The sequence below is a fragment of the Manis pentadactyla genome, chromosome 5 (genome assembly GCF_030020395.1).
Source record: "Manis pentadactyla isolate mManPen7 chromosome 5, mManPen7.hap1, whole genome shotgun sequence".
Taxonomy (NCBI): domain Eukaryota; kingdom Metazoa; phylum Chordata; class Mammalia; order Pholidota; family Manidae; genus Manis; species Manis pentadactyla.
The window spans coordinates 1,063,829-1,075,359 of NC_080023.1; the positions used below are offsets into that span (position 1 = coordinate 1,063,829).

The 11,531-nt window shown below is 47.1% G+C and overlaps 1 protein-coding gene across 5 annotated transcripts in view; it reads right to left on the reverse strand.

Annotated features, from left to right (window-relative positions):
• Positions 1-11,531, reverse strand: part of AFAP1 (actin filament associated protein 1) — a 159,494-nt gene that overhangs the window by 13,847 nt on the left and 134,116 nt on the right. For 4 of the 5 annotated variants that reach the window (XM_057501993.1, XM_036921359.2, XM_057501992.1 and 1 more), the window contains 3 exons: positions 6,795-6,912; positions 4,259-4,525; positions 1,938-2,052 (listed from right to left, as the gene is read on the reverse strand). In XM_057501993.1, the coding sequence (XP_057357976.1) occupies positions 1,938-2,052; positions 4,259-4,525; positions 6,795-6,912 (500 nt within the window). The remainder of the gene's footprint in view (positions 1-1,937; positions 2,053-4,258; positions 4,526-6,794; positions 6,913-11,531) is intronic. The other variant, XM_036921360.2, reaches the window with a different exon arrangement.

Here is an 11,531-nt window from a genome sequence, read left to right on the forward strand (position 1 = left end):
AGAGCATGGTTACTAGTGGCAGGGTCACCACACGTTCTGCACCAAGAGCAAAGCCCAAGCTAGTCACTTACTTCTGATCTGAGACGCATTCCCTACAAACCTACACGCGATGACCCATACATTTCCCCATCTTTTGGTCCCCACACAGTGCCATCTAGTCTGTAAGGCAACTGGCTGAATTCAGCAAAAACACAGAATGTAATTATTTTTCTCTTTGTCACCATTAGATGTCACCAATTAATAAAAATTCCCTTCAGATGGGCTCATAAAGTAAAGAAATAAATCATCTAGGAAATAAACTAAGGGAAGGTACAGGAGAGCAACGCTAGGGAGAGGGATTCCCCTCGGCTCAGGTCTTAGGTAACAAGCTACCCCCTCCTGCCTCTGCGCCCTCCAGAAATGAACTAAAATTTTAAGTGAGGATGAATACCCCCAACTGTTTTAGGGAAATGAGATTGCCAGAAAGATAAGGCAGCACATTAAACACATCATGAGGAGGATTTGGTCCAGTGGGCTCCAGATCTCTCTGCTGGGATGTCTGTCTGTCTGTCAGGGGAGGAGGGATACGTAGGCTCATGTAAAGAACACACAAGCTTCCTTGGGCAGAGGCAGCGAGTACTGCTGAGCGACTCCCAGGCTGTCCGTGTATATGGCCGAGGACTCCACCAGCCTCCCAGCCCTCGTGTGCTCTCTTAAGTAGGTCACAGTGCAAACAGGGAGGTCAGAGGCCACAGATGGCACACCCCTGGTACAGCCAGCCTTGTCCTCGTTACCATGGAGACCATCTACTGGTCACACAGAACCAGATTCAAAGAGTGAAGACAGGACTCCCAAGTGACTTCTCAAACTCACGACTTGAGTGTAATTCACACACACCTCCCCTGGAAGGCTGCCCGGCCAGGCCCAGGCCCAGAGTTGCTGCCCAGCCCTGTGAAGGCTGCACTGGAGCCACACCCTCGCAGCACCAGGCTGCTGCTCTGCCAGACTGAAGCCACACCACCTACAGGCAGGGCCACGGCTCTGTTGTCTTCACAGCCAGGCAACAAGCAGAGCGCCTGGGGTGGGTAAATGCTGCCTGGAGGCTAGGTGGGCAGGCGCCTGACACACCGAGCTGAGGCAGACACTCGGACGGCCGCATGGCGTCCGGCTTCTCTCCTGGAGACCAGGGAGGGCACTGGGCGTTCAGTTGCTGCATCGCCCGTGGGGTCTCGCTGCTTCTCTGCTCAGCCTCTCCCCACCGAAGTGGGGCCTGGACACCTGGCCCTGACTCTGGTTCTGTTACCTGCCAGCTGGGATTTCTCGGGAAAGCCGCTTATCTGCCAGAGATTATGCCTACACCTGTACGCTGAGGAAAACGAAAATGCCTCCCATGGAGCAGCTACAAGGGTTACAGGGTGAATACAGATGACTAGCAGGGTGCGCAGGAATAAGGATGCTTGGTAAATCCTTGGATTTCTCTAGTGCCTTGAGGTCCATGTGTTACCTCAATTATTTCACACACAGCTCCCACAGCCACCACTTGTCTCCATCTCTAACATGGAAGCGGACTTTAGAGCATTTACGGGACTGGACCCAAGGCACTGAGTCACCAACAGATCAGAGACAGAAACTGATGTCTCCCGACCCAGAGTCCAGAGCCACGTGCAGGTCGCTGCTGCCAGCAGGACAGCTGCCTCCTACTTCAATGCACCTACCCAGGCCTATGGTTAGCAAACCAGCTTCGGGTTTCCTTTTATGCACAAGAGTCAAAAAAGTGGGGTTAAGAAATGGCACATTCTTCAATCCAGCAAACGAGGAAGGCTGTGATGCGAAGACGGCCATCTCTTCAGCTGCCCCCGAACCCAGCCCTCTACCTGAGCGGCGGGGAGGAGGTCGTTCAGCCCCAGCTCTTGCAAACTGCTAGGAAACCGGACACAGGAAAGCAAAGGGGAACTTACTTGACGGCGTGCGCTTTACTCCGGGGGCCAATTCAGCTTTTTTTTGCTGACTGCTCAGCATCTTCCCTTTTCCCATAACCCCGTTGGAGGCTACTGGGGGCTTTTTACTCTTCAACTGTTGAAATAAACATGTAAGGAAATTAAAATCAAACGATGTTTAAAAACTTGGGTTTTTCTGCAGTAAATGGTCTCAGTCTCTGACACTTTAAATAGAACCAACCTGGCATAGACAGAAGAAAAAGAGGATAGTAGAAAACGAATTTGGTTTCCAAACACTGAACTGCTGTGATTTTCCCAGACTAGCTAGGAGACTCTAGCATTGAGGTTCAGAGTAAATGAGGAGCCCTAGGATGTCTTCAGTTGGGATTCCATACAAGGCATTTGTTTCTACTGGGAGGTCATAAAGGCAAGTTGGGAAACTGGCACAGACAGTTGAGTACCAAGAGCATTTGGTTACAATTATTCAAAGTCAATGTTTCTGAAGACTAAAAGCTTTTATTCTGGGCCAGCATGACTGTGCGGTGAGAGGCCTGCCTCAAGAGCTCTTACATGACCTGACTGACATCCTAATGGGCTGAGGAACTACCTCTGGCTCATGGGCAGGATCTGAGGAAGGAGCGAGACAGGCACAATACAGAATATATTATAATATATAAACATCATAAATATAAATTGTAATGTAGAATACAATACATAGAGAGTATCAACTAAACTTTAATTAACCAGGTTTTTAAAAATCTTCAAGAGTGACCCTACTTCTTTGATTGCTGCAACCAATAAATGTTGCATTTTAAGGAACATATGTGCACCTTGGTTGTATAATAAATTCAGCTCAATGGCAAAGCCTAACTCCAGGCAGCCAAGCCCCTGCTTTGCCGCTCCACGACGTTTCTTGCCCCTGTGGGCCTGGGTCTGAGGAGGCACACAGACCTAGCTTCGCATTCTGGCTCCATCGTTTAGGAGGTGCTGAGCGGGTCACGAACACTTTCTAAGCCTCAGTTTGCTCGTTTAAAAATATAAGGGTACTGATGCCTCCGCACAGGGTTCCTCAGAAGTTGAAGTTCACACCACACCCCGCACAGCACACAGCACAGGGAAGGCGAGAGATGTTGCCATTAAATAGCAGGTTCCCCATCAAAATGGCCACAGGAGCCCAGCACACTAAAGGTGCTGTAATTCAACTGGCAAATGTTTCCTACTTCAAACAAAATAAAAATGAGCACACAGAAACCACATATCAAATTGTTCCAGACTAATCAGGGGACATTCTAAATGTACACAATGGCATATCTTGTCCCATGTCTTTTACCAAGGGAACTCTAATACCAATACAAAGATAAATACAGTCAGACACACCTTTCTGCCAGACTGACATAAACACCCATTAAAGCCTAGAGGTCATGACTCCCAGGTCTGACCACACAGGGGCCTGGGCCCCTCACACTTATTGAATCAGAATCTCCAGGGGTGGGAGCTGAGGAAGTGTTGTTAAAAATCAGGAACAAAAGTCTCTGCTGTGATTCTGATGAGAGCAGTCTGTTGGGAAGAGCTGTTATAAGCCGCTACTATCAAAATTCTGGGATCTTCCTAGGCATTCATCATTTTCTTAAGATTACCCAAGAAATGGAAGGAAAAGAAAATAATTTAAAATGTGCTTATCTGCTTTACATTTGCAGAGTGTTCTTATATAAGGTGCTTAGATCTTTATGTGAAGTATACAAAATTCTCAGGTTGAAAATGCATGAAAACACAAAATTGGTATCCACACTGAAATGTCACTGTTTGCCCCAGATACGAGGTGTGGGATAGACAGCAGTTCAGCACCAATGTTACTTATCATTCAGTGGTAATCCCAGACCCTCATTTTCCTCTGCTCAGTTTTGGGGGTGCACTTTCATACTCACTGTGGTCAAACCCTGTGGGCCTCTGGTTTACATGTACTGGGGACACAGTAAAGAAACCTGCAACTCAATAATCTTCTGAAGAGTCTTACTGTCCCTGTCCTTTTTAAAATGTTTGCCTTTTAGTTGACTTAATTCATAAAATTCACTGGGGAATCTTCCAAGAACAGAAAGAGAGCCACCTGCAGGCAAAGAGGTACAGTGCTTAACCCGTGAATTAGTTGGGGATATTTAACCAGCACCTGGTAAGCCAATGTTAATTGCACTTGCAAATTATGTTGTGGTTGAGGAAAAAAAATTACACTTTGCTCTGAAGAAGTCTCATTTACTACAAGTTGGTGGAATTAGTATCATTGCAAAACTCTGTAGGAGGCGCGCGACTTAAAGATGATTCTAGAATATGGCAGTGAGATGCCGTACCTGGGAGTTGAGCCCGAGAGATGCCCTCCCCACAGAAGAGGTGTTAGTGACAGACAGAGCAGAGGGCAGGCCGCAGGAGGCAGGGCATTTGTAGTGGTTACAAGACAGTTTGTCAGGAGAGGACCTAGAAGCCTTTCTGTCAGCAGGTGGGTAGCGGGCAAAGATTTTTGGAGACGGCAGGTTATCGTACAGGACCGCGTTATCATAGAGCGCCTCTTCTCCCAGGCCTCTGCCACAGGAGGCAGGAAGGCCGTCTTCGGGTTCCCACTGCAACACACACAGCTTTGTCATTAGTGCGCGGCCGCAGAAAGCACAGCAGACTTCAGCATATTGTGACATTATCAGCATCCCCAGTGCAGGCACACACCCCACATTGTTATCAGTAACACACACACCAAGTAGGTGGACTGATTCAAAATAACTTTCCCACCTCTGGGGACTTAAGGAATGGTTTCTTTTTCCTTAAATTGTCCCCATGGTCATTGGTTTATGAACTCTCAGTTTTGTTCTGTTTTTAAAATACAAAAGAAAATACTCATTTGACATTTCCTTCTTTAAAGGACCAGATTCCAGAAGTCCTCCTAATCCAGAAAGCAGAAGCAATCTGATGGAAGGATAGAAAACCAGGCTGGAAGTCCCAAAATGCAGAGCTCTGGCTCAGCTAAGAAGGCACATTATGATCCCAGCAGAGCACTTTATTTTAAAGGGGTGATCATGTTCTAGGCACTGCTGGGAGAGTTATAAACATCATTCTCAGGGGGCTCTCCTGGTATGAGGGAACTGAGACAGAGAGAGGTCACACGGCTGCAAGAGGCACGGACGGACCGGGCCATCTCACACTGCATATGGGGCTGCCTCTGGGCCTTGTGCTCCCCAGAGTGGAAGCCACCTCTGGGCTCTCCCATGCCTGCCATGCACACATCAGTGATGTGGGATTTCTGGGTGATGGCCGGCTGGCACCATGCTTTGTGCCATACTATGTTATGCCTGAAAAGAGTGCCGCAGCCAAAACAGTCTGTTAAAAGAAAGACATCAAATCATATAGATAATGGGCTGTTTCAAAATATAATTGACATAATGGCATTATTTTAAAGGAAAATCTTTCTCCAAAGACTAAAATAGCTATAAAGCCACTTTAGAACACGGACATTAAAGTATAAATTAAAACTAAAACCTAACAACCACAGCCAGGTCCCTTTAAGTTTTAAAGGTCTTTATAAATTGCCTTGCATTACCAAAAAGAGAAAAATATTAATTCATATATCATGCTCATTTTATCCTATTTTTATATACTCCTTGCAGAGTTTACTGGTGCCAGACTGTAATTACAGCCTTTTGTTATAAAAATAGAAAGGTTTAAAATGTCACAGGAGGAGTGTTTTTATCCCTTTGTAATCACTTCAATGTGTCTATTTTTGTGATGCTGGGGACTCATCTACAATCTAAAAATAATGGTACATACAGATGAACTTGGATGCGGGATGTGAGGGTTTCATAATGACAGCCTAGTATATATTTGTCCAGGGTTATTAAAGTGATTTAGACTACACTACCATTTTCCTAAAATACCAGAGGATTAAGTCACATGGAAGACTTAGAAAACAAGCTCCATAGAAGTTTCCAGATTAAAAGTGTATGTCTGAGACCTTTGGGATTTACTTTCATCTTGCTTTAGGCATGGGGTGGGGGTCAGGGGGAACACTGAACAGGTAAGAATTACTGATAAAATGTCAGGTAGTAGGTCAAAAAATATGAACTTTATAAAACAGAGAAATAAAGCATTCCAAAAAAGATTACCTGGTAATGCAGCCCAGCACATGGAAAAATAGTTTAAAGAAAGCCCTTAACAAGCAAATAGCTACAGACTCCACGCAGGATGTTAAGTCTTAAATGCGCCTGTCCCTGCCCAGCAATGTACACACAGAACAAGTCCTGAATGCAAAGCTCCCCCAGAATGGTTATTTTGATTTTTAATGCAGATTAAGCCGTAGTAAATGACCCAAAGAAAGCTCATTCCTGGATTTAGCATAATAAACATCTGAGAATGGGATGGGTGTCACTGGATGACTATTCGTGCAGGTCTGGGCTTCTCTGACCATCAGCTCCCCTACACTTTCACACCCAAGTATGTGCGCAGAAATCCCTGTGGGTAGGAAGGTCTAGAGGCAGGTTTGTGTGTTGCTTTTCAAAAGCTGGTGGCTGAGATCAAAGGCTCAGAGATGCACTCCTCCGCGCCTCCACTGCACTGGGAAATGGCCACTCTCTGGTAACTCACACTGTGCTCTATTCCGATTAGCTACACTCTGACATGTCACCCTTTTGTCTGTATTGTAGGATGAGCCAAAATGTTTGATTGATGGCACTGACATTGAATGGCAGACTGCTTACGGGTGTTCACAGGCAGAAGACGGACAGCTCACCAGAACAAGGAGGGGAGAGCTGTCCAGGCCCTTCAACCCCCCTCAGAGCCTTGCTCACTTGGACGGAGCCAGGGGCGCTCACCCTCAGAACCTCGGACCCCTGGCCTCCCACTCACCGAGCCGTTGATGCACGGCACGTCGTCGTAGTGCAGCGCTGTGCCGCTGGGGTGCGCGTAGCCATTGGAGGTGCTACCCAGGTATGGGTTAGCAGATATGCCACGCCTGTTCATGAAACTGAAAGAGAGGGAGAGGGTCAGATTCCTCCAGCCCATCCACAAGTCTTACCTGAGTTCCAACGTGACGCTCAGGCCATGTCAGAGGCTACGGGGGAGGAACATCAGTACCTGCACGAACGGGGGTCTAAGGGCGGCAACAGGCTGCAGGCTATACAACTAGGGCCCCACCTGCCCTGCACGGCTGTGGCGAGGGCTGGGGCAGTGCTGCCGGGCACACAGCCAGGACTGGACACCTAATGCCATCTTGGTCGTTGGCAGCCTCTAGCAAGGGTCCTGCCCAGGCCTGCTTACTGGAGCACAGCCTCGCCCTCTCCCTGCTGTCTGCGGCTGGTCTCCACTTCCATGTGACTCTTTCATGAACCTGCTGACTCTCAACAGCAGAGCCACGCAGCCTGCAGAACTGAAGTATTTACCAGCTGGCCTTTTTTGGGAAAAGCACATGGACCCTAAGCTCTTGAGGACATTATTCAACACGTGTTTCTCAGCCTTCAGTGTCCGTCCCTCATCATTACCAATACCTGAGGGCCTCTGACAGCAGCCAGCGAGACCCTTCAGGAAGCCCTGTTCGAAACCTCCAGTGGACTCTGAAGTGGCTCCAAGAACAACCCAAGGTGCACAAGGCCTGCAAGGCTCTGTGTGTGGCCCCAACCCCTACCCGGCCAGGCTCCCCGGGGTCTCCCAGTGCACTGCCGCTCTGTCTGCAGACCCCTCCCCACATCTGAGAAGGCTACTAAACCAAGGCCTCCCCGCCCCAGCTCCCCCTCCTTGGCCTCCTCTGCGTTCCCTCATCACCACCTGGCCAGGCCGCACGGTCTGCGTCTGACCAGCAGCTTCGGGGGAACGTGGGCTCCGCGCCACCGGTCATCCCTGCCGCTCACAGCCTCCCATGGTGGCTGGTGCACAAATGGTGACTGACAAATGTGGAGTGAGTGGCACACGAATGGTTTGCTCACCAGGCTATGCTGTGGTTCTAAGTAAAATGTGCAAATGCCTGGGGGAAAAGTGGCCTAGATCACACTCTCCCCCAGTGGGAAAACATAAACATTCTGGAATGAAAAGAAAGGGTTTGTTTTTCAGATTTTGTTTCCTTGCAGGATCTTGCATGTGTACGATGATACCTGGGTGAATGAAAAGGAGAGTCAGTGAAAGTAAGTGCGGGCAGCACGGTGGGAGATGAGAGCTGCTGCCTGGCAAGAGGCCTGGCAGCAAAGCCCCTGGATCTCCGGCTGGGCTGGGCGAGAGGCAGCAGGTCAGGAGTGTCCCGCGGGTAGCGGTGCCTCCGCGCGGGGCACCACAGCGGTTAGGGGCGCGCATGCTGCCCCCTGCCGGGGGAAGGCGGCTCCGCACGTCCAGGCCGCCCCCACGCGCATACTCCCTAGTTCATAAAACTCCTTGCATTTTCCTGATATAAAATATTTACAATTACTCTGTACTTGCAATACATAAACTTACATGTGGGGAAAGGAAATGTAGAGGAAAGAAAAAAATACAAGGCAGAAAAATTTAAACATTCAAGAGTTCTGCAATGAAAATGAGATTTTTAATTTGTTTTTAAATATATAAGGTTTTCTGACTTAAATGTCTCAGTTGAGGGTACTGTGGGGTGAGACACTATGTACAAGTTTTGTCAGTGAGAGGCAGCAAACGGAACGGATGGAACCGCGGCTGCATGGACCTCTCTCCCGGTGCCGGCCAGGGGCGCTGAGGCGTCTGGCCCCGCACAACACCCGTCTGCACGCGTCTCCCTCCCGGGGGACGGGACCCCACAGCAGGGCTGCAGCGTGCTCGGTCTGTGTGTTTGGCTTCGGGTGCGGGGCCCAGCACTCACGCTGGGCGCAGAGACCAGGAAGGGGCGGGGACCAGGAGGGGGCGGGACAGACTCCCGCAGGGTGCTTCTGACAGGCGGGACAGGAGGAGGAGGTCACAGACACAGGAGGTCCTCGCTGCAAGAGACCCTGGCCACCACCTGCCCTACCCCTCCTCTACAGAATGGGACCTGGCCCCCAAAACAAGCCTCTGGGCACTAACAAGTGGTGGGACAAAGTTTAAGCACCAGGCCCTTATCTTCTGCTTTGGTGCTCTTTCTATAATAGGGTTTTTAACCAAGTATAAAAAAGTGGAAGTGAGTTAAAAGACCACATAACACATGTTAAACTAAGAACATAAGACGCTCATGGGAAAGATACATACTGTGGTAAAATGTACACAACATAAAATTTACCATGGTAACCATTCTAAGTGTACAGTTTGGGGGCAGTAAGTACATTCACATTGTTGTGCCACCGTCCCCACCATCCATGCCCATCATCTTCCTCTACCCAGACTGAAGCTCTGTCCCCATTAAGCACTAACTCCCTATTAGCCTCTCCCCAGTCCCTGCCTCCCACCATCCTACTTTCTCTCTCGGAATGTGCCTACTCTAGGGACCTCATATTAGTGGGATCATACAGTACTTGTCCTGTGTCTGGCTTATTTCACTGAGCATAATGCCCTCCAGGTTCATTGGTGCTTTAAGGAAATACATTTTAAAATAATCCCCCAGGAATTCAGATGAGACAGTGACTCAAGATACCAGTTGCCCAACAGTTCGTCTGTTGCTTTTTGTCCACACTGACCCATTGCTCTTCATCAGCAGCAGCATTGTTACAGCTCCCTCATAGATCTCTGACTGAGCATGGCTTGCAAAGAGTTTCAGGAGAAAAATTCAGGCCATTTCCCTTGTATCAAAATTCTGTATCGCATTTAAAAATAGGTCTCAGGAAAATATATTTCAACTGTTTACCATTATTCGTATTCCTAAATATGCTACTTCTCCTGGGAGAATTTAAATTACTATATTTTCTTTCGCTTCCCTCTTCCCAAAATATGATTGCCCTTTCTCTCTCAGACATATCCAGTGCAGACACTTCCCCAAATAACCTTGAAAAGATTCATTAACTGGCTGCCAATTTGCATAAAAGCCAAAAATTAATCTTAGAACAATTATTACATCAGCAAGTTGCCATATTCTATATTTTGAACATTGTTTCCTTATTAAATCTGTTCCCCCTTAAGTTTTACAAGAATGTTTAGCTAGAAAACTGAAAAAATGAAAATAAACTTTATTGCTATTTGACCTCTCCTATAAAGGTTTTAATGAGGTACCAAAGATTCTTGTAGCCATAAACTCATTATATGAATATTTTAAGAAAATCATTTTTCAATATTGCAATCTACATGCCTTTCTCAAAATGTGACCTTCCCACATTTGGTTTAGATTAATATTCCACTCACTTAGAAAGTAGAAGCCAAGCTGTGTTCAGAGGAAATATTTTTATTCAGGGTTTCCCGTAAATGTGGTTATTAGTTTGCTGATTATAGTTACATGTGGACTTAGGAGACGTTTGTGGAAATCTAATAACTTCCAAATAACCAGTTAACGGCCATAAATTTTTTTCTTTTATGTCAGTCTAGAGGTGTAGGTTTTGCAAAGCCCAATTCCTGGATATTAGATTTCTTACAGAGCCACGGTGTCAGTGTCCTTTATTTACTGCATGGACTGAATGACTAGGAGATTCATTGTAACTGGCCTGCATTTTGTTGATGAGACAGAATACTATTTTGGAAAAAAATGAATATAAAGGGAACAGTTAGTACTCAACTATGTCATTCTGATTTTTACATAACAGAACAGTGGTCAGAACAGGTGGTTTATACTTTGGAAAACCTCTAGTATTACTGGAGATTTTCTGGCAAAGCTGGAGGAGACTAACTCTTCTGTCAAGGCTGTTTTCTTAGTTGAGGGGGTAACATGGTGACTTGATTCCTAGTATGGGCCAGAGTTTTTACTTTATTTTGCCCCAGAATATCCTAGTCAGCATCAAATAAATGTTTATTCTATAACACCATTCAAGATAGAAAGGAAGATTGTTCAAATGCCCCATAACCACAACTTGTGGGGAAAAACTAGATGGTGGTGTTCCTATTCACAAGGCAAATACCAGTGTAAACAATGAGTTTCTCCTTCCCATACTCAAAGGGCTTCATAATCTTAGAGAGCACTGGGCGGTCTGCACAAGTTGTTGATACGTTTATCATCACTTGCTGATTATAAAATTCCATCACTGGTTCTGTTTCAGTCCCCTTCTCCTCATGCCCAAATCCAGACTGTCTAAGGACAAGGGGAACAGAAGCAGGAGTCCAGGGATCAGAGAGATGAGAGCCAGAAGTTTCAGACAACAGCTCACCTAACTCTGTAATCTACACAGGGAGCTAAGACGCTGACAGGTTATGAATGGCTTGTCCAAAACTTGTTATTCAGTAAACACTATAGCGGGACCAGAACCTGATTTCCTTTCCCCAGTCCAACACCCTTCCCCTCCTGTTCCCAGGCGCACAGCTTTAGACCTGGAACCAGCAAAGTCCCGCCAAGCAGGGCAGCATCCCTGGGTGTGTGGCCTGGCTGCCTCCGCATGACGTGCAGAGCTGAGCCGTGCAACAAACAGGAGTTGCTCCAGTGGGAAACCAATGGTTTTATGAAGCTGAAAACATTCATGGTCTGCCCTTTACAGAAAAGTTGGCAACACCTGCTTTAGACAATGGAGAGCATGGAGTATAAACCTGCAATTTCTTAGTTTC